Source organism: Emericellopsis atlantica (genome assembly GCF_019669845.1).
Source record: "Emericellopsis atlantica unplaced genomic scaffold F5Z01scaffold_32, whole genome shotgun sequence".
Lineage (NCBI taxonomy): Eukaryota > Fungi > Ascomycota > Sordariomycetes > Hypocreales > Bionectriaceae > Emericellopsis > Emericellopsis atlantica.
The window spans coordinates 264,799-291,051 of NW_025764734.1; the positions used below are offsets into that span (position 1 = coordinate 264,799).

The following is a 26,253-nucleotide window of genomic DNA, read 5'->3' on the forward strand; positions in this document are numbered from 1 at the left end:
TGACTGAGGTGTGTCTGTTGGCCGCATTGCGTCGTTTAGTCCTGCTGGAGACCTTTAGAACTGCCTTGCGCTTTCGAACTACTGAGAGGCCGGTAGCTTCTATAGAAGAGAAGAAGAAGATGCTTCAAAGAGCGCATGCTCGCAGGACAAACGGCAGAATGTTATCTGCTTGAGCTCAATCTTGTTGTGGTCTTTGTGAGCCAGGTCGGGCGAATGCGGTCCACGATATGACACACCACTCCTTTCAGCGGATGATCATCTTTCAACTTCCTTCGTAGGGTACAACGCCCAGTTTCTTTGTCCTCTGGCATTAGGGCGCACACACTGACGGCCGAAACGCATTAGGAAAGGAGAGAGAAATCATGAGAACATGACAATAGCGAGTGAACGCGGGCGTACAATATCCTGGAGCGCAGGGACATATGCATTCTAGTATGGACAGATACTGCCCTTCTGGAACAAATGAATATATTCATTATAGTAAGCAGGAGAAATTCTGAGCTGACCTTGGTCTGTTCGTATAGTCGCCAGCCTCAGCTTTGTACCATGTCCCTCTGCAGATGCTCCCATGCCGCGATGTGGCCCTCCAAAGAGCCAGTCGCCAAGTAAAGTCGAGCGACGAAAGAGTAGAGCTTCCGCTTCTGGGTCTGTCTTTGGGTGAGGGGCTGCATCGGGCATGATGCCGACATCCAGGCGTTCTTGCTTCCATGCGTCTCTCACTGGGCCCAAACAAAGCGGCGACGCGCTGTTGCAAGAAGACCGACGACAGGGTGCCGTGCCGCAAAACAGGCGGGCTTTTTCGGACATCCTCTCGACAAGCTGTAGTAGTATGAGGGAACAAGCCCAGATCCAGAGTGAAGGAGGACTGCCGAGAGCAGGTAGCCAGTACCAGCAATCGATGGCGACATCGGGCAGAGGTGGGCGGACCGACCCTCGCACGTGAGCGGGAGTCACAATGCATACACTGACAGCGTTCTTTGATGCGCGGGCCCGACACACCAGTAGTTTTCGAGACTTTCTGCTCTTCGCTGGGCCTAGCCAGGTGGCAACCCCAGAACCTCCTCCTGGAACGCAGGCCAATACTCCCGCTCCAACCAGTCTACCAGACATCGCAGCGAGGCAACGATCTTGCAGACCCCTTGCTCATCGGAGGTGGACCCCAGGTGCATCCTGGAGTAGAGTGTCGGCTTGCTTGTACCCCCGGTGAACGGATCAGGCGAGTGCTGCGGGGGAAGGGTCGCGACAAAGTACCACTCGTGCCCGCTGATGATGATGCCCGGCAAGAACTCGACAGCGGCCTTGTCGGGCGCATGGCGACGCATACTCCTCCACTGCGCCGCATGCCAGGTCCCCATCTGCACCTCCGCCTCCAAAGCGTCTCCCTCGCGGCTCTTGACTTCGACGGAGAGACCAATCGGGTGGCGGCACAGCGAGCCAGAGTCGGTATGGTTGATCGAGTTGCCGGGGCGTGTTTTGCTGAGCTCCTCGATGCGGCGGTCGACGCGGCTGCCCGGCTCGGGCTTGAACACCAAGCAGCAATCGATCATCTTCGAAGGCAGTGCCAACCGGTGGAAGTGAGGGTTGATCCTGCTCGAAGTGCTGCACCAGAACGGTCAGTATGGGTACGGTTGGGAGTGGAGGCGAGGACGAGGCATAGCAGCTATCATGAACATACCCAGGCCGTAGATCCACGAGACCGGCTGTGTCATTGACGGGCCGAAGCACCCACAGGAGAATGCGGTAATACACTTCCAGGCTCCAGACGCACTCTGGCTCGCCCTGCATATCGCATTCGACGGCGCGCGCGGTGACACGTTTGACGAACGCTGCCAGGGACACGTCGGGGCGCGCGGGGGATGGTGCGTCGACACCCTCTTCCTCGGAGCAGAAGTAGCTCCGTGGGATTTCGAGCTCTTCGAGTCCCTCTTCCCACCACGCGCGCGGCAGCTGGGTGCCACCATTCCCAATATCCCTCAGTCTCCGGAGGACGTTGCGCAAGCCCCCAGGGAGAGCCTCTCTCTCACGCGTAAAGGGTCGCCGGTGATAGCCCTCGTCATCCAGCTCGGCAGCGCGGAGCTGCTTGGTGGGAGACGAGTTTCGGGAGAGGGATGACGATGCGGATCGTTTCGAGGAGGATCTGCTAGACGGCGTGCGACTCGGAGATGGCCGACTCGGCGGCGCCATCTGCACACTGTGATATTTCGAGGGCGCCCGAGGCGTCATGTCTGCCGCATCCTCCGCGAGGTCGTCGCTGTCGCGATTATGGCCGTCCATCGCGGGTTCTGTGTTGGGCGGAGACAAAGCCTGCCTCTTTCTGGGCGACCAGTCGATACCCTTGGGATCGCAAGGTCGTTTTCGGTCGTTCGGCAGTGTTACAGAACCCTCGCAGTCCTGGAGCCAGTCGAGGATTGTGTAATACTGCTCAATCGGGTATGGCAATTCTTCGGGCATGGCCTACTCGTGGGTGGAAGCTCGTGGCGCCGACTAGATGCGTGCAATGCGGCGAGACTGCGCGGACGACTGAATTAAGCACGGTGATCGTGCCGACGTTGTTGATGGCAGGGGCATGCACCGTCGTCCAGACAACCAGCCACAAGTGGCTGACATCGCGCACCTTCTGCTTATGTAAGTCATGTGAGGCTGGTGGAACAGCGGGGCCGAAAAAGGTTCACGACTCCTGGGCTGGGGTTCACCATCAATGATGTGGCTGGACGCTTAATAGACAACCTGTCCAGATACACGCTCCATCCTTCAGCACCTCTGTCCTCGCTCCGCGCGGTACTTGGGGCGGAGAGCGTGTCGCGTTGGCCTGCACGCGACACCCGCGACGCGACGTGGGTGACGCGACGCCTCGCGCGACCCCGTTAGCATGACCCCCCAGGACTATTGCAACGCCCTTGAGCTCTAACAGGCGACTCTGGGAGACCGTGCACCCATGGAGGAATCCACGCGACAGGTACCTAATTGTCGCCGCCCAGCGTGAGAAACCCCGTCATCAACGAGCGTTCGACAACCTCTGTACTACCAACCTGTTCACCTCAGCGGCTTGACTCGATGGAGGCAGCCATAGGAGCCGTCACGCCCTCGCAGCTACACAGAATCGCATTGCCATAGTCCTACTAACGTACGTTCGCACCAAGTAACGCCTCTATCGTCTTCCCGAAGCACAAGTGTAACCGCACTCAATTCCAAAGCCTCTGAACCGACGCCCACGCCCCTTTACCAACCACAGCCCGAGCCCTCTCCATGAAGGTGTCCGCAAGATCTGTCGAATCTTCCTTCACCCGCACCCATGTCATAACGCAATGGTGATCCTGCTTTGCCACGGCCACGACCACGACAACAACGCACACGGCCATGCCCAAGGCCACGCCCAGAAGGAAGCGCCAGCAACCACCACGCCCGGACGAGCGACGGGGCTCCATCGGCGTGCCAGCCTTGCCACGGCCAACGGTCGTCGACGCCGGCTGCCCTGTGCGCTCGTTGGGACCCGGGCGAGGCGAGCGGAGGGCGTCGTGGATGGAGAGAATGTCGTCGCTGTCGGACCCCTCCTCGTAGATGATCTCGTCTCTGGTCGCTCGGGTCTTCCTCGCACGGTCTGTGTTCGCTCCGTGAAACCGGACATTTAGTCGCTTCGGAGCCTTGGGGGCCTGGTCAAGATGGACGACGGCATCGGCGATGGCTTGGCTATAGCCAGCGCGGCAGTACTGACTGTCGCGGTCGGCCGGCATGGTCTGTTCGCGTGTGGGCGCAGTGTCCGAGTTGTTCAAGGACGACGAGAGCAAAGAGAGATAGGACAGTTCAACGCCTCCTCGTACCGGCCGGGCTGGGTTCTTTAAGGCTTCTGGTTCTGATGAAGCTGCCATTGCGAGATTTGCCATGCTCTTCTGAAGGCAGCTCATGACAAAGGCCACATGCGGTCTGGAGAGCAATATAGTCCTGTCGCCTTTGACCGCCCGCGAAGCGATCCCATCCTTCTGGACACTGAGCAGCGCCGTCGACTGACAGCTCACAATAAGGAGCGCCACACAACCGGCTCCAGCCATTGCACACCGCATCTCGACACTGCTGCTTTGAGACGGTGCCTTTTGTGCGCTGTGATTGTGTGACTATGCGGCCACCCATGGTCTGGGCCACAAGGCTGCGCGCGCCGGTCTCGTCCCCTTTCTCCCCAGTCAAGTAGGCCATGCGTTTGTGCGGTTTCACTTTTTGCTGGCTGATGCGCGGCGCACACGAGAGCCCGCAACACGTTTGGAAACCAGACACGCCACGGAAGAAGCAACACGACCCGCGCCTGGGTGCTACGGAAATGACAGGTCGAGACGCGTCGTCCCAGCAGCCACTTGGTCTGCTTCCATGGCCTACCTGCACATGGTATATCGGAACAGTTCGCTGGTAGACTCACCGGGACGATGCTCGTCGCCTATCGCCAGCCATGGCGACGACCGACATCCCACCTCAATGGCGTCTGCGACTCCGCCAATACCACCGCTACGTGACATACTGGCGTACCCAGGCCGACGCAGACGGAGAAGATAGAAGCGCGGACGCCCTGCCTCCTCCTTTAGATGTCGATCTATGGCGTATCATCTCCTCCATTGGCCCACGACCAGACCCAGAGGCGCAGGAGGAGGAGGAGGAGGACTGGCCGGCCCATTGGGCGTCGAACCCACGGAGCTGGTCTGCGTCGTGCCGTGAGCTGCGCAGGGCCATGGGCAAGTGTGGGCAGGCGACGGGCGGAGACGACTCTGGCGGACCGTCCGTCCAACAGGACGATGGTATGGAGGCGATCAACGCGACGACTGGACAGGAAGGCAAATGCGCCCCGCCAAACGAAGCCGAAAGGCCTGAACGTCTCACGGCCTCGGGACCTTCAGCGGTGGCAGAGCAAGACCGAAAGTCGCGCTCTCACACCCAGCATGATGTGAACCTAGCACAGCGCCCCGACGTCACCTCCAGTCCGAGTCTGAAGAGGAGCCCGTTTGCCGCTCGGGTGGACGCTATCAAGCAAAGCATGGCAGCGGCACGGACGGCTCGAGAGGCCATCTTGGCCAGAGCGCTCACGCACGACACAGCAGCCAAGAAGACGTGGAGGAGGTCGCTGCCATTGTCCGATCACACCCCAGCCAGGTGCTCGGATGAGGAAGACGCCAGCGTTCATTCGCTTGAAGAATAAGAGTTGGTGGCAGCCAGGACCCTACCTGACGCTAGGTCCAGCCCCAGCATTACATCGAGCGCCCCCAGTGCCCACGGCGGGCAACAGTGCGATTGGCACGAGCAGGACCTTGATGCAGCGGATGAACGGACGGCCACACAGCACGGCGAAGAAGACCAGAGCAGCAGCCACCGCTCCACGGAGCGAAGCGGTTCAACACACGAGGGGCGCGCGGAGTTTTCCTTTCACGAAGCCTTCGCCCTGGCGGTGCGACACAGGAAGGCCAGTGGTGCCAATAGCTAGATGACCATATCCATGCCTCAGCTTGTACAGAGACAACTCGTGCAGACTTTCACACTTTTAATTTCGATCCCTGGTTCAAACTTCCTTCTGCTGCCCAGACAAGACACTTCCACCCTCTGCCGTGACGTTTGCGATGTCTTGGGCGACAAAGCGCGAACAAAAGATTCGTCCAGCACGCCCGCTTCATTCTCACGCTATTGTCAGTTGGGAACAAAGCCTGCGCAGGAGCATCAAAAGTCGCAATTCTTCATGCCTTTGGGCAACCAACTACCCTCTCCGCCGTCGCGCCTCACCATGTGTCGGGACAATTCGAGTCATGTACGTCCACGTCGGCCCATGCTGCTTGCGTGAACTAATCAGCTTCCAGATGATCTGCGGACTAGATGTCCATCGCCTCCTCGCCGACAGTGAGCCCGCGACACACGCTCGTCTGCCATTCTGCGACGGGACGCGCGGCACCATTCTGATCAGTCTCCTATCAACCTCGATGGATCGTCGCCTCTTACATCTGGAGAGATCCACGTCTACTCGCCTGCCTTTCTCGCACGAGCACGATGCCTTCCTCAAAAGGGTCTGGCGAGAGTGCAATTTGCATCATGAAGGTCTGGAGGCCTCCCTTGCCATTCAAGCAACGTGGGTCAACCTCGTCCTCAAGCTAGCCACGGCCAGCGTCCAGTCGGGCGCATCATCGCGCGTCAGCGAGAGGACTATACGTGCCTGGCGCGCAGAGCCGGCAAAGGCATACCGCTGGCTTCGCGAACAGCGCGCCCGCAGCGACGACGACGCCGTGACGGTGACGAGCTGGACGAACAACCCCAGAGACTTGACCGACAACCACAAATCCATTCTACGGCAGCACATCGCTCGCGGGGACGATGGGCAAGGCGGACATCCCAAGGCACACGCTTACATCCAACGGGTCGCTGATACACTCGTACACAATGCGCTCAACAAGTCGCTCGGCGAGATAGAGGCGGCCTCCAAAGGAAACATGGACGGGAGCCAGGAAGATGCTGCTCTCCAGCGGGCTGTCATGGACGAGGTATATGGGGAGGTGAAGAAACGGCGGAACAGGTATAGGCAGGCGTAGACTGGAATCACGAGCGTAGACTAGGCTCACACGTACAATTTTCGCGGTTGAGTTGAGATTGCGTGTCGGAGAATGGCTTCCACATCAATCCCGAGACCTCATTCTGTTTCTGAGTACCCTGTGCCATTGGCGGAGACCAGACCGAGCCAGCGTCAAAAGAATTCCTCATGTCATCAGCTTCATTGTCCAAGAAATGTCAATTATCATGCAGTATCTTCCATTTCTCCTCTCATTTCTCCTCATCTACCAGGCGTTCCCGGCCACTTGGCCCTTGTGCTCTCGATCCTCCCCTCCCCTCTTGCAACGATTCCCGAACAACCAGCGGCTTCTGCTGCCGCTGCACAGCCAGGGCCTCGATCTGCAGCTGCAGATCCTCTCGCAGTCGTATATGGGTACTCTCTTCCTCCAGGTGCGCCACCACTCGGGCCAAGACAATCTGCGTGCCCCGGAGAACACGGGAGATTCGCGCAGACGCGCCATCTGCCCTGTCTGCGCGGCTCCTGAGACCCCGCCCCTGCGCCGCTGGCTGTGGGACAGCGTTCAGGGCTCGGTCGATGAGCTGCTGGACGTGGGAGAATTGCGCTACCATGTCTGCGTGGCACGTCCTCGACGCGGCGAGCGTGTCGTCGCGGGAGAAGAGATGAGCCTGCACCTCGAGTCCCTCTAGCGTCTGCGCACAGAATTGCTCGCCGCCGGATGTCGATAGTCCACGAACGATTCGCAAGACCCAGCCTAGAGACCACTGGCCTTGAGCCGTGCTGCGATCACCATCGTGGACACAAAGTGTGTTGAATACATGCACACTCTGACCCAAATGTGCGAGACGCTCTTGCTGCACACGGTCGTACATGGCGAGCCCAGCGTAGCACGGCGCGTAGCCGGCATGCGCTCTGCGCAGGCTACGCAGAGCATCCTCCGCCAAACCATGTGCACTACTCGCCCACGCGGGAGGAGAGGCGCGCGTCTGCTTGAGCTTCTCGAGTTCTACCAAGGCGACGTTGAGGACATTGGTGTCTGCCCACAGCTTCTCGAGGTACAGGCTGACCACCGGGTATTTCAGAGGCAGTGGGTTCTGGAAGTTGGCCGACGCAGTCGTGGCGATCGACTGTACAGTGGAAGGCGGAGAATGGGCAGTGGCAGCTGTGGTGCCAGCCAACACGCTCGCTGACAGCATCCTGAAGCCATGGCCCACCTCCGAGACACCGATGCCAAAGTAGCCCCACGCAACGTCAAAGAGGCTCTTGATGATAGGCAAACGAGCGGGGAGGTCGCTGACAAAGCCGTAGATGATCAGCCCCAGTAGAGCCAGAGCTACAAGGACAATAGATCTGCGCCATGATGGGCGGAAGTAGAGCGTGAAGTTGAGCAGCAGCACAGCGACACAGAAAGCTCCGTGGAAGAGGCTTGCACCAATGGAGCGATAGTCAATGGGCACGGACGGTTCATTTGATGCCGCCGAGGCAGATTGTGGCCGGGAAGAGCCTGGCTTCTGCCTCATGGGCTTAGACTTGGGGGCATGGTGCTGCCTGGGCTCAGGCTTCGCACTGTCGTGTGTTTTCCCGATTGCATGTCGCGAGGCAAGCCGAGGGACGCTCCCGTTCAATGTACTGTCGTCGCATTTCAGCTGCTCCTGTCCATGCTCGCGGGAGGCAGCAGCCTGCGCAGCGCGAAAGATACCCTCATCCGCAATGTGCCGCTGGGCCTCTCTTGATGCGTCCCGATGGTTTCCTTGTTGACGCTGAGGCTCGCCTCGGGCTCGACGAGCGCTCTTTTCTGACTCGACACGTGGTGGGAAAGATGGCCCGTGTTGATGACAGTGTTCATCCTGCTCATGCGCACGATTGTGCCGATGCTGCGTACTCTTGGTTGTATCAGCTGGATTTACGTGCTGTCGTGTGTCGGCGTGGCGTCTAGCTTGCTCGACGGGAGCGTCGAATCCCCTGAAAAGATTGTCCATCTCAGGGTGCGTGAGAATGGAACGCCAGCAAGGGGTTGAAGTCCAAGGTTCTTTTCAGCAATGATATGGCCTCGTGACCATGACTGGCCGGCATGCGCTTATATAAGACCGAGGTGATAAGCAACAGGCTGGTTTTGTTGAGCAATGGTCAGAGATGTGACAAAGCCCGCAGGCCTGGAGATGAGACAACGAAAAAGCAAGCGGAGGCATGGGGGCGTAGGGCTGCGGCGTCAAACAGGCGCTTGGCATAATTTCGTCACTGAAAATATGGGTGACGAGCCACCTCTGTCTTCAGAGCATCATAGCTTTGTCGGCATTGGGCTGATCGACCAGCAGCTGCAATCATCACGTCGCTGGTTTCGTCCGCCATGGCTTGAGCACAAACGACCTGCAGCTTATCCAGGGCACACCCCATGTTCGCACCTGGGTGGGACAGACCATCCATGACAGCCAGGGACATGCGTATCCAGTTGAGGTACCTTTGGTGGAACAAGTCGCACCAATCCAGCTCAGCAACCTCGACGGCAGCGGCGGCCTGCTCGAGTGGATGGAGTCTTTTCAGTATTTCGTTGTCGCGCTGCTTGGCATTGGCTTGCCTCCAACGCTCCAAGAGCAGAGTGTCAGTTTCGTGCTGCTGGTCCGTTTCGCTCGAGAGAGAGGGTTGGCAGCGGTCGGAAGGCTCTGTCAGGCGAGGATCGTCTGTTTGAGGGCGCTGTGGATGCTGATGTAATTGTGTCGGCACGTCTGACCCAGGGAGCTCGAAAACTTCGGACACAGGGCGACGTGGGCGAGATCCGGAGAAGAGAGGGGGCGGGATGGACACTGAACTGTCCATGTCGCTGTCATCCGAGTATGGCGAGATAGGCCAGCCGAGCGGCACATCAGGAGCGGCCTGGGGTTTCGCTGGGGGAAAAAGCACCCGCTCGACCGGTGGTGAGCGACGTCTAACGATGCTGGGCTGAATGCTGGCCCCATCGTCGTCGGTGAAGTCAGCCGGTTCGAACGAGTGCGGATCACTTTGTCGAACAATGCTAGGCTGAATGCTACCACGGTCGGTCCCAAAGTCCATGTCGCGGAATGGAGTACCCGATGTGTGTCGTCCGACAACAGTCGGCTGAACGCTACTCACGTCTGCCCAGCGGGAATGAGATAGCCCACGAATCCGCGCTTTACGAAGAGAAGGTGACGCAGGTGGAGAAGGGCAGTCTATGTTCCTCATAGGCGGCGCCCAAGCGAAAGAGGAGAGACGGCTCGAGCTAGTCGATGGCGTCGACCATGTGGTGACAGGCGAGGGGGGGAATTGATCCACGTACACCGAGCGAGGTGTCCGTGGTGTTTGGCTCCCGGATATGGATGAGTGTCGCTAAAGGAGAGAGCGGCCGAAAACTCGGATGCCAGATCTGCTCGATCCAAGTCGCTGATCGACGGGTCGTAATCAGAGAACGCGGGCTTCCCAGCTGCGGTTTCCTCGGCGACCAAGCCCATGTCTGCAACCAAAGGCAAAGCAAGCGCAGAAAGATCCCCCATCCATCCGCGTGCTAGTATTCTCTCACGTGTTTGCTCTGGCCACACGGTCGTGGCATGGCGGCCAATTCCCTTCTGTTCTATAAGACCTCGGTCGCGGAGATGGTCGTGGAGACAGGCGAGTCTGCGTTCGATGCGGGTCGTGATAATGCCACTGTATTCTGGAAACGCGCAGTTGATAGCTCGGAGAAGCGACGCCCAGTGTTCCTGTTGGACGTGTCAGAGCAGCACGCGCGGAGAGAAAGTCAAATGGAAACCCAGACGTACATTGGAGTGCAGTGTGCTCTTGCTGAGCCGGTGTTGGGCCATGTACTGGTACATTTTGATCTGCGCCTCGCTGCAGATCCATTGGAACGGCTTGCCGCTCTTCCCTTCAAACATGGACAGAGGTTGCCCTTCACATAACGTTGGCGTGTTGCCGCGACACATGGCGTCTTGATGCGATGGGGGCAGGATGGTTCTACGGGCGGAGAGAGAGGAGGTAGGACGCAAGGGTTTAAATGAGGTGGTCTGGCCGCATCGTCGAATGGAGGATAGGCGGTGATCTGGTCCAGGACGACGCGGATGGGGACCGTGCCATCGTGGGCTGGTCTTTCAGCCGGGGCCAGGTATGCGGGACTCTATTGTCACCTGTTTAAGCGGCAGAAGCAAACAAGCCCATACGGGAGGAGGCGAAGTTGGCCGGACAGTAACTTGCTGAGAAATGCCCAGCACATCTGGCCTGTGGCTGTTCGAGGTGGCCAGACCTGCGCTGATCTGAAATGAAGGCGAGGTACCTTGCGTTTGCTCGGGCTGGCGGAAAAATCACCTGCAGCCATGTGGTGGTTGGCGTTTGCTCCTTGTCCGACTGAAAAGTGAGGGAGCAAACGGCAAGCTCTGACGGTCGCGATTACGCCCGGCCGTAAACCTCCACACACTTGTTGTCCCAGCCCCCCAGGCAGATAGATACTCCCAGAAGGACATCATCATTCCTTCGCCTCCCAAGGACGTCGTGATGCAGGCTTGGACGGCTAACCACCACAGCAACAAGGTGCTGTGCAACAAACCCATCGATGACTATCTCCGGCGTCCCAATGGCGGCAACCCCGTCAACAACACACTCATCGTCTGCGGCGAGTGCAAGGGCGTCCTCGTGAACGAGCTGATCCGTCTCCTCCTTTACGACAACGGAAGCGACACGCGGGAATGCGTCACCCTCGCGACACTTCAGCATGCAACCTTCCCATCCACCCATATCGTCGACCAGCTCTGGTGGGCACTTGGGCTGGCTTCGTATCCGGCCCTAGATGTCCTGAAGAAGCCTTGGCGCAAGCTCATCAAGTACATTGGCAGCAATCTTCGCCTCAACACACAGGATGTTGCAGCTCATGCGCGAGGGTGAGCTGGGAATAGCGAGGCAGAACATGCGAGTCGAGAGCAGATGCTCATCTGGTTCGAAGATATGGTCGCGCCGCTCGGCCAACAGCCACGAAGCTGGGACTGCGACAGTCGACTCTCGTGGCAGTGGTTCCAGGAGCGGCGCCAGGCACGACGCCAGCTCTCACCGATCCATCCAAGAGAGCGAGTGTCGTCCGAGACCAAGAACCCCCCCTCCGATGCTGAGTTGGTGCTCCAGATTCGCACAAAGCTGGCAGAAGTGGCGGGCCAGCTGCAGCTCGTCCACGACGCATCCCAGGCAGAGGCGGAAGAGAGGGCAGACATGCGGCGAAGGGAGATTGTGAGTCTGCGTCTGAAAGCAGAGAAGGGGGCACAAGAACCGGACAAATTGCCAGCGCATGGCATGCAAGACGCCACAGTGAGGCGAGAGGCCACACACAGAGGCCTCAAAGACCAACTTGCGGCGTTGTCCGTTCTCTTGGCCAAAGCGAGTCATGGTGGGGTGTGAAAGTGTAGGACAGGGTGCTCGGTGGATTGACAGAGGCGTTCACATGGTGCCCACGAGTGGGCTGTTGTCACAGTGTCCAAAGTAACGAGGTTTCCGGGGAGAGCATTTGACAAGGGAGTAATTCAGCCGTAGTGACCCTTGTGCACGCTTCGCCAGCTTGTGATATCCATCGCATCTTCACCCTTGAGCAGTCGGCCGCGTGCACTCGATAGAATGGACAAGTGCCTGTCCAAGAGTGTCCTCTTCGAAACAGGATTTCATATGGTTGCTGTAAGAGAGAGCCAATGTCGGTGCTCTCCCGCGAGACAGCGGTGAGCAGCTCTGTACAACGAATCTCGAGGGGGCCGACAGCAGAAGCAGATCCAAAACCAAGCAACGTGACGTGTCCCTTGCCCTTCGTGCCGAGGGTCCCATCCCGATCCGTCGGACCAACAAACGACTGGTTTGGATCCAGAGGGGTGATACAAATAACGCCGATGTACCCAGTCTGTCGGTCATACTGGGTGGCATTGATCTCGTCATCTCAGTCTCCACTATGCTCGCTGGGAATGGGCCTCGGGTGCGGACTCGAATGCCGAACAGGGCCCCTTTCCTGAGCTTGCTTACTGGATTGGCGGCCAACCCGGCGTCTCGACGTTGAACGACCCGTCCTACGAAATATACCGGGATCAAACAGACAGACCTGCGTCTATCGGACCAGACCAATGGGTTGGTGAGTGATTGCACTGTTTTCACACTTCAACCGACCTGCATACTCACCACCAGACAACCCCTTTCTTACACATTCTCGAGTAGTAACTAACAGCTTGCATGTGCATAGTCTTCCACATCCACCTTGAAGCCCCCGCCCGTGACAACAGACCAAGAGCAGACTTCCTCGGAAGCGGACCCGATGGCAACACATACGCAGGAACACCCACCATAAGGGTATTTCATGGGCAGTATATCACGGAGGGCCGATACGATAATCGCCAACAATGGAATGACTGGCGGGTCTCTGGCTCGGAAGGTTTGTCCACGACGGCGAGACGGACCTGGAGCTGCCCCTCTGAAGACCACAGTTACTGGTATGTCGGGTCACCCAGAGTCATTGACAGCGACAACGCAATCCTGGCATCCTTTTTACACCAATGGGGACGGGACAGCGTCTAAGGGCCTGGATATCTCGGTCAGACAGGCTTGCGGCTTATCATCGAGCCCAGCTCCCATGATCCGCAAGAACCGCTCGTGCCCGATGATCCCAATGATTTCCTGGCGTGGCCACCTCGAGGGCGAACAACGGCATTTGGGGGGGATAATCCGTACCATCGAAACTTTCGCATCGAGAACGGGCAGATCTATCTTGTGCCCGACGACCCTTGGTAACATGTACATTGTTCAGACTTCACCTTGATAGGTGGAGGAAGGCATGAGGAAAACCACAACCACATGGACCCGCTGATGCAGGCAAGAGAAGAGGAGGAGGTATCATGATGCTCCTCGGGAGTTGTGGCATCGCATAGTCGCTCGCATAGATCCCGTTTGCAAAACTGCAATGTAGACTCAGCAGTCCATTTACCGTGTATTCTGCTTCTGTTACCTGACCTCTTGTCAGACACCATCACTCCAAACCCACACTCCACAAAAATACTTACCTACATGTACATATATACATCATCTTGAGAGCATTCCCAAATAGCCTCAAATGTCTCTCCACAGTAAGCCCACAATGACATCAGCTGCCTCGGTCCGCACGGCCAACGCTTTCGAATCGCGTGCCATCTCAAGAGCCGACACGCCGCTTCCATCTGTCAGTGAAATGTCGGCTCCTGCAGCAACAAGTGCTCTAACAACACCAGTAGCACCACGCTGTGCAGCCCAGTGCAGAGGCGTCAAGCTTGGCTGTATAATCCAGCTTCGGGGCGAGGCATTCATCATCGTGTCGCTGACTCGATGACCCCAGGGCATACCGAGCTGGTCATCCGACGTGCGAAGGTAAGTAAGCAGGGGAGCACGCGCTTCTGGGTTAACACCACGGGCGATAAGTTGCGCAGTAAGCTCGCAGACCTTACCAACATGAAGCCGCAGGTCAAGATCACAGTGAAGAGCCAATGCGTGCAAGGGTGTCCAACCCTCGGCCGTAACCACTAGGGGATCTGCCCCATAGGAGAGGAGACATTGAGCCGCTTGCGTTGCCTGAGATGCCGTAGTTACGGTCACGGCCCCGCGATTGTACGGAGGCATAGACGATGGGGTTAAAGCACACATAAGCGGGGTCCAGCCCTGGGTGCTTTTTGCGTTAATATCTAACCCTCGAGAGATCAAGTACTCCATGATCTCGACACAGCATCCGGCGGCAGCGTAGTGAAGTAAGGTCTCTTTATGTTCATTCGTTAAGGCCATTAACGTGCTTTCGTCCCTAAGTCGATTAGGAAATGGACATAAGTAGAGGCAGAAAAAGCGTAGATCGGAGCCGTAGGCGGCTAGTTGAATGGAAGAGTCCCCGTTATTATCGAGCAAGGTCACGGAAGCCCTATGCTGAAGCAGCAGCTTAACGGCTACCTCATTCAAGACTTTCCGTCCGCTATCTTGGCCACCCACGGGCACTGGCAAGGCAAGAATGTGAAGAGCAGTTGCTCCGGAATGAGGAAGCCGTACGTTCGGTTCCGCCCCTTTCTCGAGGAGTATTGTGAGCGCGCCAGTGAGGTTGGCGTTGGAAGCAGCCTTACAAACCAGAGGGTACCCACTCCCAGAGATAGAATGATTTAAATCAGCTCCAGCACTAATGAACAGCTCTATTAGGCGTTGCTGGTTGATATAATCGAAGCCCTCGGAAACTCCTCTGAGCCAGGCCTTGTTGCTGTTTATGGCGCCGAAGAGAGCCTGCGTTGCCGATTTTCGGTCGAGGAGGTCGCTCTTGAAGAGCCGAGCAACCACATTATAATCCCAGTCTGCGGTTGCATAGCTCAAAACTTGCTCCAAATGATCCTTTGGCCAGCCGTCCCAACTCATCAGATCCTCAACGATCTGCGCGTGCCCGTACTCTCCTGCGGCACGAAGTGGGCTTTTGACATGGTCTAGGGGTTTGGTCTGCTCTTCGGGAGGACCGCACGTCCACAGGTGACGGACAACGTCTCGATGACCATTCATAGCAGCCCATCCAATAGGTCTGATCCGCCGAGTCCTGCGGTCAATGAGCAGAGGGTCGGCTCCAGCTGCTAGCAACAGCTTCTCGGCCTCGAGGTCACCGCACCCCGCAGCGAAGTGAAGGGGTGGCCCGTGCTGCAGATGGACATGGCCGAGGTCTGGGTAGGGTGAGGAAGCAAGCAGCTCCTGTAGCCGTGACAGGTTACCATCGCGAATGCATGAGTACACAGCCTCAACGGCATTCTGAGCCGGGTCATGGAGGTCCTCGGCAAGATTGGCGCTCATCGCGCGGTGTGGCTCCGACGACCTGAGATCAATGAAATACTCGACAAAATGTTTCATAGGCCGCAATTTGGACAGTTCTGACAGACCTACCTGTGACGACAATTTGGCGTGATGCTTGGATGTAGGTGTCCACGCCGTTTTTGAATAAGTTCGGTGATATACCCAAGAAGTGGGTTGATGGCTTCCCTTACTTACATAGTTGCTATATGCATAACACAGTAATTGCATGTATCAATTAAGCGTCCCGATCAATCCACAACGGAGTACAGCGAGGCTGAAATAGCCGATGCGGGATCGGCACAGGACGGACACTTGACCACTAGAAAAGTTTCATAGCATTTCGGTCTCGCAAGTAAGGAAGAGCGACAGGACAGAACATAGGCGACACAGCCATGCGTGGAAGCACAGAACAACGATGGTGCGATGCCAGTGCAGAAATCCGATACGCGTAGAACTAAGTACCTTCGGAATGCGGGCACGTAGCCGTTAGTTAAGGTGGGTGGGGCACCCTCGTAACTAACTAAGGCCCTTCGGACCTTAGTTAGCTAAAAAATTATATATTACTTAAATAATTATATATTACTCTTATCCTACGGTTACGAAACCCTTTATAATATAAATTACGCATAAACTAGCTTAATAATTATATTAAACTATCGTTATTTATTATATTTAATTTTTATTATAACCTTAAATAAAAAAACCCTTATTTAAAGGCTTAAGTCACCGTAGTTATTTAATATAATATTAAATACTTAATAAAAAGGCTTTATTCGATACATATTAAAATACTTTTCAAATATTTAATTACTAAGAAATATAATATATATTATACTTAGTTATAACGGGAATATATTAAACTTATTAATTTATACTATCCTAAGCGCGCTAGCTAGCTAAGGGCTATTTAACTCGCTAAAGAATACGTTATTATTTTTATAATAACTTAATAATAAAAAATAATCGTCCTTATAATATATAAAGAGATAATTAAGTATTATACTTATTTTCTTATAGCTTAAGGTAAGCTTAATAAACCGCCGAAATATTAATATCGCGATTTTTAAGCTTAATACCCTAAGATTTTAAAGAAATTACTTAAGCTTATGAAATATATTAAGAAAAGCTTCGAAAAATAACTTATTAAGTATAATATAAGCCTTTTTAAGCTTTAAAATATGAATAAATATAATATAACATAATAAGCTAAGAAACTTTATTAAGGTTATTATAATAAGGACTTTATCTAGTAGCTTAGTTAACCGCTATAAAGTTACTAAGCCTGGTGTAAAAAAAACCTTAATTTTTATAAGCTATAAAAGTACCTATAGAGATTATATTAGCTTATAAATAGTATTAAAGGCCGGGCTTATTATTAAATAAGCTAAAAATAGACCTTTACTTAGAGATAAAGTTTATTATAATAAGGAGTAGCTTTAATAACTTTTAAATTATTATTAAATAACTAAGAACCTCCAATTATTAAAGCTTTAATTATTTAACCCGCGCGAAAGCTCTTAGCTAGTTTTTTATTAATTATTTTAGCTATAATAAATACTTAAAGAAATATAATATAATATATAAGATAATACTACTAAAGGGCTGATTTAGCGATAATAGCTATCGCGTATAGCGTATACTTATTATTAATAGCGTTATTAGCTATTTTTTTATTGAAGTTATACTTAATTATATAACTTTTAATATTATTATAATTTTATTACCGGTCTACTTATTATACTTATTATAGCTATTAAATATTAGTATATTTAGTCCTTTTAAGGCTAGGTATTAAGGAGAGCTTTATAATATAATTAACGCTAGTAAAATTATTTTTAGCTATAAGTAATATATTAATATATTCTAGAGAATATTTAATAAAGGCTTTATAATATATAATTTAATATTAAGCTTTAATAAAATAAGGCTATAGCCGCCGATAAAAAAGAAAGTATTAATAAAGATTATAAAGTAAATAAATCTTATTAAACTTATTAAACTTATTAATAAAGCCCTTAAAAGCTTTTATTATAAGAATATTAATAAGCCGATTTAGCCTTTATTATTAAATATGTTTATATATATTAAAGCCTTTTTTTATTATTTATAGAATTAAGGCTATAATTAATATTAAAAATCGCCGCTAAGGCTATAATAATGTATCGCGATATTATAACCCTTTGTTATATTATTTATTAATAAATTAATACTTATATAAATAAAAGAATATATAATAAAAGATTAAAATTAAATATTAATTTCTTTAATATAATGAATTTTATTAATATTAAGGCTTAAATATATAAATAATAAAAAAAGAATTAATATAATATATTAATTTAATTTTTTGAATTTATTTTTTATAATATTTCTATAAATATTTTTTAAATTAATTTTTAAACAATTTAATTATATAATAAATATATTAAATTTTAATAAATATTTATTAATTTTATTTATATAAATTTTTAATAAATTTATTTTAATTTTATTATTAATTTATTTATAATATATATTTATTTTATAATTAAAATAATAATTTTTTTTTAAATTTATATAATTTTATTATTAATTATTAATTTTTTAAAAATTATATAATTATTTTAATTTTAAATAAATATTATATTTAAGTAATATTTAATATTATAAAATTAAATTTTATATTTTTTTTAAATTTTAAATTTAATTTTATAAAATTATAATTAATTTATAATTATATATAAAGTTTTTTAAATTATATAATTATATATTTTAAATATTTTATAATATTAATTAAAAAAAGATTTTTTTAAATATTATAATTTTTAAAATTTAATAAAATATTTATATAAATTAATATAAATTATAATAAAATATAATTATAATAAATATAATTAAATATAAATTAAATTAAATTTTAATTTATATTTTAATTTTTATATTATTTTAATATTTAAAAAAGAATTTATATTAAGTTTTTAAATTTAAATAATAAATTAATATATTTATAACTTTTAAATTAAATAATTTAAAATTTAAAATTATTTTTTAAAAATAAAATAAAAATAAAATATAATATATATAAATATAAAAAATTATTTAATAATAATTAATTATATTTCTTTATTAATAAAAAAAGTTTTTATTAATTTTTTTTTATTTAATAAATTATAAATATTATTTATATATTTATTTAAAAAAAATATTTTATTTTATTTATTTTATTTTTATATTAAATTTTAAATAAATAATAAATATTAAATATTAAAATTAATTTAAAATTAATTTTAATTTATTTTTTATTTATAAATATTTTTATAAATTATATTAAATTTAATAATTAAAATAATAAGAAAATTTAATTTACTAATAATTTAAATAAAATCTTAAATTATAAATTTATATTATTATATTTATAATAATTTAAAATTTAAATTTAAAAAATATATATAATAATAAAAATATAAAAAAGAATTTTTAAATATAATAATATATATAGATTTTAAAATAATAATAATATATTTTTTTAAAAAAAATTAAAATAATTATATAAATAAAAAAATAAATTTAAAATATATATAAATTATATAAAAAATTATATAAAATAAATTTAATATTATTTTAATAATTAAATTTATAAATTTAAAATAAAAAAATATTAATAATTTAATTTTAAAATATAAAATTAATAAAGATAAATTATATAAAATAAAATTATTTTTTTAAAAAAGAATTTATAAAAAAGAATTTATAATATATTATATTTTAAATTTAAAGAATAAAATATAAATAAAAATAATATAATATATTATAATTTTAATAATTAATAAATTAAAAATTATTTTAATTTAAAAAATTATAAAAAATAATTTATAATTTTTAAGGTTTTTAAAATATTATTAAAATTAAAAATATTATTAATTTTATAATATTTATAAATAAATTAAAATTTTAATTTTTTTTTTAATTTAAATAACTTAATTAAATTTAAAAAGATTTTTTTTAATAATATTTTTATTTTTAATTTAAATTAAATTTAATATAAAATTAATAAAAAATAAAAAATAAAAGTTTTAATATTATTATTATAAAAACTTTTTTTATTAAAAATTTTATTTATATATTATATTTTAAATTAAATATATAATATTTTATAATATTTTTTATATATATATTTTTTTATAAAATAAAAAAAGAATTTAAAAATTAATATATTTATTAAAAATTATAAAAATATTATTAAATATAATTATTATTAAAAACTTTTATTTTAATTATTTATTTTAAAATTAATATAAAAATATAATAATAATAATATAATAAATATTAAATTATATATTTTTATAAATATTTTTTATTAATTATTTAAATTAATTAAATTAAATTAAGTTTAAAAAAAATTTAATAAAAACTTTAATTTAGTTTTTTTTATAATAATAATATATAAAATAAAATATTAATTTTTATAATATTAATTTTATATTAAAGCTTATTTTATTTATATTTTAATTATAATCTTTATATATTAATTTTTTTAATATTTTATTATTATATTAATAAGGTTTAAAAAAATTTAATTTAGATTTATAATAAGTTAGTTTTTATTATATATAAACTTTATTTATTTATATATTATTATTATTATTTTTTTTATTTTTTTTTTATATTTATAATTAAATATTTCTAATTTAAATTTATACCTTTATTACTTTTTATTTATTTATTATTCTTTTCTTCATAATTTTAATTAATCTAGCTTTATTCTTACCCTCTTTTTATTTAATTCTAGCTTAAATCTTATTATATTATATAGCCTTCCTCCTTATAAAGACTAAGAGTCCCTTAAGGTTAGTAATTATCGCTATAATAAATATTAATATAAAACTTATATTAATATTATTATCGCTAGAAAATACTTATATAATCTTAATCTTATTATATTCTATTTATATCCATTATATAATATATTTCTTAATTTTTTCTTAACTCAACCTACGCTTATTTTATAATTTATTAACTCTTATTATAATTAATTTAAGTTCTTATTTTAATTATTATTTTTAGTATACTAATAATTATAATATTTCTTACTTAAATTTATATTTAAACTTATTTTAATTTAATATATTATAGTTTTTTAAACTTATAATAGCTAAAGTTATTATTAATATAGCCCGCGCTATAATTATATAATATAAATATCTCTAACGTTATTTACTTAACCTTACGCGCTTTATAAGTTTTTTATCTTAATATATTTTTAAGTAAATCTTAACTTTATCTAACTTAATATTATCTTTATTATTATATAAATATACCTTAAGGCCTATATTATTAATTATATTAATAGCCGCTCGGGCTTATCTAAGCGCGCTTATTTTACTTTCTTTATAAAATATTATTTTAGTTTTATTATACCCTTTTAAAAATATATTTTACCTTAATTCTAGCTTAAAATTAAGAAGAAGAAATTAAAAAAAATTTTAAAAAAAAGAAATAAAAGATAATTTTTTTACTTTCTTTTTAGCTATTTTTATTTTTAAACTTATATTAGAGCCCGCGCTTATACTTACGCCCGCGCTTAAGCTTTTAATTAGCTTCTAAAGTAAATATGTCCTAAAGATACTTAAGCTCTATAGCCTTAAATATTTTCTTCATAATAATAAAGGTTAGAAGTATTATATTTATTAAGAACAAGGGACTAATCCCCTTACTAAGTGCCTTACGAGGCCTTCTTATAGAACTCTTATAAGGATCTATAGTACTTATAAATCTAGTGCTTTTATAGCCTTCTATAACCTTCTGAAAGCTAGTATTACTATACTCGCTATTATAAATTAAACTTTCTATAACTTTTTACTAAAGTCGGTTTAACTTACTCTTTTATAAGGTATCTTAATGTCCTCACGCTTATAAATATAGGCCTTTATTTACTATTAAATAGTTACTAATTAAGGTATTTATATACTAAGTTCTTTATATATTACTTTGCTTACCCTGAAGGGTTCCCGAATTATTGCGATTTACTAACCCTACGCCTAATAGAGTATTATTCTTTAATAATATTATTATAACTTAAGTTATTTTTATATAAATCCGGCCTAAACCTTAGGGTAATAAGATTTAATAATTTATTTTTATTTATAAACTAGCCTAACTTTATTATAATAAAATAAAATAAAATATAGTTTTTAATAACTTTATATATTTCTATATTATATCTATCTTTATCCCTTACTTGTTTTTTTTATCTTTATAATTTTAAGGAATTAGTTTTTTTTTAAGTTTTTAATTAATATTCTTTTATTATATATTAAGTTAAGCTTTTTAGTTAATTAGAATTGATATAAATTAGCTATTTTAAAGAATTAATTTATTATTTATTATAATTTAGGTTATATATATATTCCTTAATAAATATTAGAAGTTCTTTATATCTAACTTATATCTAGCGTAGAAATATTCTTATAATATAATAATAAATAAAAAGTGTTTTCTTTATTTTTCTTATAGTTATAAAAAAAAGTTAATATATTTAATACTTTTTTATTAAAAAGGAATACCTTAAGGCTTATATAACTAATCTTAATCTAAGCTATAGAAGATATAATATATTATAAAAGTCCTTTATATTAAGATATAATATTTTTAAGAATCAATTATAATTAATTAAGTATTAAATTCTTTTTTTCTTTTTTTAACCTTTTTTTTTTAATTTCTTATTTATTCTTAGGTATAAGCTTTTTAAATATTTTTATAGTTAAGGAGCTAGTATATAATATTAGGTAAGAACTAGCCCGATATTTTATTAATGTTTAATTATTTTTATTATTTTATAGCTTATTTAATTAAAGTTTTTATTTTATTCTTTATTTCTTTGAGTAATTTAATTTTTATCCTTTTATATACTTAAGTTACTTATTTATTTAAATAAAAATTAATTAATAATATTTTTATTCTAGTCTTAAGTTATTAAATAATTATTCTTTTATATACTTTGAGAATTTCTTAAAAATATCTTATTTATACTTAGTTTAAATTCGCTTTAATTTTTTATTCTTTTTTTAGTTTTTCTAATAATATAATAAATATAATAACTATAAGTAATTATTAATTAAATTACCTTAATATATATCTCTTATACTTATAAGACTAATATACCTTATATATTACTTATTATCACTAAAAATATATATTATTATTATTTTATTTTCTTATTTATAATCTTTAAATATAGTTTCTATAATAAATATTATTTAACCTAAAAACTAAGGAAATTTACTTTATCCTTAAGTAATATTATTATAATTTTAACTTAGATTTTAATAATAATTAATTATCGCTTTAGTTTTATAAAAAATATAAATTTATTTTTTTATAAATTAAAGATTATTTTATATTTTTTTCTTTATTATTTATAGATTCTTTATATAATTAAGTTAAAGCTAGGTATTTTAAGTCTTTTTTTAATATTAGGATACTTATATTATTTATAAAATTAATTATTATAATTCCTTATATTATCTTAAGTTTATTATATAAGGTTATAAAGTAAAAAAAGAATAAAATTATTAATAATCATAACCCTTAAAGAACCTTAGATTTAGTTTAAAACTTATTTAAAAGTATATTATTAAAATATATTTATATTTATTTTATTTTTGAAATAAGACTTAATCTAAGTCTAGATCTAAGCTAGAATCCTTAAGTCTTTAAGGTATTTTAATAACTTTTATTAATTTATATAATTAAATATTAAGCTAAGGTTAAGTTAAAGAAAGCTTATATATCTTAAATATACCTAAGAGTCCTCAATTATATTAATTATAATTTTAATTATTTTTTTAATAAAATAACTTGTTTTATTTTTTATTTATTTATTTAAAAAAAGGTTTTAGGCCTTATTTATTTTAAATATAATTTATTATATTATTTCTTTAAAGACTTTTTTATTATATAAAAAAAATTAATTAATTTAAATTCTTTTTTTTAATTTCTAAAGTATAATAATTAAATTTTTTTTTAAATATAATTAAGAAATAATTAAATTAGAAACTAACTAAAATAATTTAATTTAAGAAGTATTAAAGCGGCCTTTTATATACTTTAGAAAGCTTTATGAATATTTTATCTTTCTTTAATACTTTCTATAACTTAAGCTTTTATAATATTACCTTTATATTATTAAATATAACTATAAGTAGTTCTTAGTTATCTCTTAATTAATTCTTAGCTTAAGTAATTTAATCCTCCCTTAATATTTATATAATTAAGAAAAATTACTTTATTAAGGCTTTTATTTTTTAGTTATAAATTTAAGTAATATTATTTAAGGTTATAAAGTTAAGTATCTTTAGGGTCTTTAAGAAGAGTTTATTCTATAATTAAGCTTATTTCTTAAGTTTTTAAAATAATTCTTTTTTATTTATTATATCCCCTAATATTATTTATTATAATTCTTTTAATATTTTAATAATAATTTAATTCTAAGCTAAATATATTTCTTATATATATTATAATATTAACATAAGGAACCTTTTTTTCTTTTCAAGCGCTAAGGCTCTCGCGATTTTTAAAAGGCTTATATAAGCTAGTATATATTATAATTAAATAATATAATTATAAATAAATCTAGCTAGAGTTCGGGCTAAAACTTAACTTAAATTTTAGCGTTTTTCTTTTGAATTTTATTTTATTTACTCTAAAATTATTAAGCCTAGATTATTAATTCAAGAGCTTATTTTTTCAATTTAAACTAACTATAGAATATAATTAAGTTTATAAAAGGGGTAGGGCTAAAATATCTTATATAAGTAATAAACCTAGCTTAATAATAATTAATTATATTATCTTAGTACTATAAAAAGATTCTTATTAGCTTTTTTATTAATATAATTAATTTTAAGCGTTATTTCCTTATTTATTTAAAAAGATATTATACCTTTATTAACTCTTTTTTATATTAGTCTTATAATAAATAATAAATATTAAAGTCTTTGATTAAAATTAAATTCTTTAATAATTTTATACTTTATAATAAATAAATTAGTTTTTATTATCTTCTTTCTTTTTATTAGTAAATATTAAAGACTAACTTTAAATAAATATTAACTTAGATTTAATTTTTTTTAATTTCAAAAGTTTATATATTTAAGTTATATTATTTATAAATATAGGTTATTATTCTTTTATTCTTTCTTTAAAATTATAAAATAGTTTATTAGTAATTATTTTAGTTATTATATAGTTATATTAATATATAGTTTTTTAAATATAATTAAGTTATATTTAACTTAGTTATTAAGTATTATAATTAAATTTAATCTTTATTTATCTATATTTTAATAAATAATTATAAGTTTAAATATTAAAAAATATTAAAAGAGGGGGTAAGCTTAATAATAATAATTCCTAAGGTAATTTTATCTTCATCCTTAATTAAATTTTATATTAGCTTTAATTTAAAAATAAATAATAAGGCGCTATTAAGTAAGAAAGCTCTTAAATTTAATTAAGACTAATTTAATTAAGGGTTAGTTATTAGTTTTCTTTATTTTAAGGATATAATAAAATTAATAAAGTCTTTAGTCTTAGTAATCTCTTTAAGGCCTTAGAAAATATAGGTTATTTCTATAATATTTTAGAATTAAACTAGTCTTATTTTATAAGTTATTTAGGCTTTAATAAATTATATAATAATTATTAAATATATTTTTAATTATACTTTATATTTTCCTATATATATAATATACCGCGGGGTCTCTTTATATATTACCTTTATAAAATAAAGGCTAGTGTTATATTAATTATAGACTTTTTATTAGCTATATATAGCTATAATATACTTAAAGTAAGAATATTTATAATATTAGCGGGGTTAGATATTTTTATTATATAGCTTATAACTATAGATTTTTAACTTAATAATTAAGCTAGAACTATATAAGCGGTTAGTTATTTTTAAGCTATTAATATATAAAATAATTATTATTTTTATAATAAGTTTTATTTTTAAATCAATCTAAGAAATCTTTATTAAGATATATATATTTAATTATATTATTTTATTAAATAATTTTATATAACCTCCTTTACCTTAGGTTTATTATATAAAGATACCTTTAATAATAAGATAAAAAAGTTTTTTATAAAAGATTATTTTTAACTTAAATATTATTTAAACCTAGCCTTAATTTTTTATTATTATATTAATTTTTTCTAAAAAGAATATAATATTATTATCTTTAAATTTCTAAGTTTTTTAATACCTTAAGTTACTGCTTTTTATCTTTGTATTTGTAATTTTATATATATCTTTTAGGCTTTAATTTTATATTATTATAAAGATAGCTTAAATATAGACTATAAACCTTTTATTAAATTATTAATAAATTGATTTTTCTTACTTTATTTAAAATAAAGAAAATATATTTATTTAATTTTTTCAAAAATATTAATTATTTTTAAAGTAATTTTAGCTAGCTTTTATTATTTGTTTTTTTTAAATTTTTTACTTATATTTTATAAGTTTTTATTTTATTTTAGATTTTTTAAAACTTAATATAAAATTATTAATTTTTTTAAATATTATATCTTAAATAATCTTTTTTAATATCATTATAATTTTAAGATTAATTAATTTATTAAATATACTTACGCTATACTTTCAATAATAAATACTTTATTTAAGGCTAGCGCGGCCTTTCTTAATAACTATTAGCTTTTTAAGGGTAGCGCGATTATCTTAGTTCTAAGGGGATATTATATTTAAAAGGAGTTTAATATTATATATTTAATTTTAATATTTTTATTAATTTTAAATATAGTTTTATAAAATAATAATTATATTTTATTTATATAAAAAGTCTTTTATTATAAATTATATATAAAAATATATTAAAGAAATTTCTTTTTAATATAAATAAATAAAGTTTATAATTATTAATATT

The 26,253-nt window shown here is 40.1% G+C and overlaps 9 protein-coding genes across 9 annotated transcripts; 3 read left to right on the forward strand and 6 right to left on the reverse strand.

Moving 5' to 3' along the window:
* Window positions 1-251: 251 nt before the first annotated feature.
* Window positions 252-1,087, reverse strand: F5Z01DRAFT_343387 (uncharacterized protein). Its single transcript, XM_046259218.1, has one exon. The coding sequence runs from the start codon at window positions 959-961 to the stop codon at window positions 476-478; it is 486 nt and encodes a 161-aa protein (XP_046114763.1). The 5' UTR covers window positions 962-1,087; the 3' UTR covers window positions 252-475.
* Window positions 1,035-1,785, reverse strand: F5Z01DRAFT_683689 (uncharacterized protein; the record flags this gene model as incomplete). Its single annotated transcript, XM_046265871.1, has 2 exons — window positions 1,035-1,599; window positions 1,676-1,785. 2 exons carry the CDS (start codon window positions 1,783-1,785, stop codon window positions 1,035-1,037), a joined length of 675 nt encoding a protein of 224 aa, XP_046114764.1.
* Window positions 1,786-3,182: 1,397 nt separating this feature from the next.
* F5Z01DRAFT_639929 (uncharacterized protein) lies at window positions 3,183-4,046 on the reverse strand (the record flags this gene model as incomplete). Its single annotated transcript, XM_046262478.1, has 1 exon — window positions 3,183-4,046. The coding sequence occupies one exon, from the start codon at window positions 4,044-4,046 to the stop codon at window positions 3,183-3,185; it is 864 nt and encodes a 287-aa protein (XP_046114765.1).
* Window positions 4,047-4,246: 200 nt separating this feature from the next.
* Window positions 4,247-5,383, forward strand: F5Z01DRAFT_343410 (uncharacterized protein). Its single transcript, XM_046259219.1, has one exon. It carries the CDS (start codon window positions 4,436-4,438, stop codon window positions 5,174-5,176), a length of 741 nt encoding a protein of 246 aa, XP_046114766.1. The 5' UTR covers window positions 4,247-4,435; the 3' UTR covers window positions 5,177-5,383.
* F5Z01DRAFT_343331 (uncharacterized protein) lies at window positions 5,318-6,839 on the forward strand. Its single transcript, XM_046259217.1, has 2 exons — window positions 5,318-5,776; window positions 5,826-6,839. The coding sequence occupies exons 1-2, from the start codon at window positions 5,459-5,461 to the stop codon at window positions 6,546-6,548; spliced, it is 1,041 nt and encodes a 346-aa protein (XP_046114767.1). The 5' UTR covers window positions 5,318-5,458; the 3' UTR covers window positions 6,549-6,839.
* F5Z01DRAFT_639932 (uncharacterized protein) lies at window positions 6,778-8,505 on the reverse strand (the record flags this gene model as incomplete). The annotated part of the gene is made up of 1 exon (XM_046262479.1): window positions 6,778-8,505. The coding sequence occupies one exon, from the start codon at window positions 8,503-8,505 to the stop codon at window positions 6,778-6,780; it is 1,728 nt and encodes a 575-aa protein (XP_046114768.1).
* A 256-nt stretch (window positions 8,506-8,761) lies between these two features.
* On the reverse strand, window positions 8,762-10,350 carry F5Z01DRAFT_639933 (uncharacterized protein; the record flags this gene model as incomplete). The annotated part of the gene is made up of 3 exons (XM_046262480.1): window positions 8,762-9,711; window positions 9,819-10,236; window positions 10,297-10,350. 3 exons carry the CDS (start codon window positions 10,348-10,350, stop codon window positions 8,762-8,764), a joined length of 1,422 nt encoding a protein of 473 aa, XP_046114769.1.
* A 673-nt stretch (window positions 10,351-11,023) lies between these two features.
* On the forward strand, window positions 11,024-13,066 carry F5Z01DRAFT_639934 (uncharacterized protein; the record flags this gene model as incomplete). The annotated part of the gene is made up of 6 exons (XM_046262481.1): window positions 11,024-11,406; window positions 11,518-11,908; window positions 12,071-12,184; window positions 12,255-12,473; window positions 12,497-12,626; window positions 12,735-13,066. The coding sequence occupies 6 exons, from the start codon at window positions 11,024-11,026 to the stop codon at window positions 13,064-13,066; spliced, it is 1,569 nt and encodes a 522-aa protein (XP_046114770.1).
* Window positions 13,067-13,594: 528 nt separating this feature from the next.
* Window positions 13,595-15,325, reverse strand: F5Z01DRAFT_628713 (ankyrin repeat protein; the record flags this gene model as incomplete). Its single annotated transcript, XM_046261617.1, has 1 exon — window positions 13,595-15,325. The coding sequence occupies one exon, from the start codon at window positions 15,323-15,325 to the stop codon at window positions 13,595-13,597; it is 1,731 nt and encodes a 576-aa protein (XP_046114771.1).
* Window positions 15,326-26,253: the final 10,928 nt, after the last annotated feature.

Bases quoted from the DNA above. Each gene is read 5' to 3' on its own strand.
- F5Z01DRAFT_343331 (XM_046259217.1), top strand. From the start codon at position 5,459: ATGACCATATCCATGCCTCAGCTTGTACAGAGACAACTCGTGCAGACT. The intron at 5,777-5,825 runs GTACGTCCACGT...ATCAGCTTCCAG, and splicing joins GTCGGGACAATTCGAGTCAT to ATGATCTGCGGACTAGATGT.
- F5Z01DRAFT_343387 (XM_046259218.1), bottom strand. From the start codon at position 961: ATGCATTGTGACTCCCGCTCACGTGCGAGGGTCGGTCCGCCCACCTCT.
- F5Z01DRAFT_343410 (XM_046259219.1), top strand. From the start codon at position 4,436: ATGGCGACGACCGACATCCCACCTCAATGGCGTCTGCGACTCCGCCAA.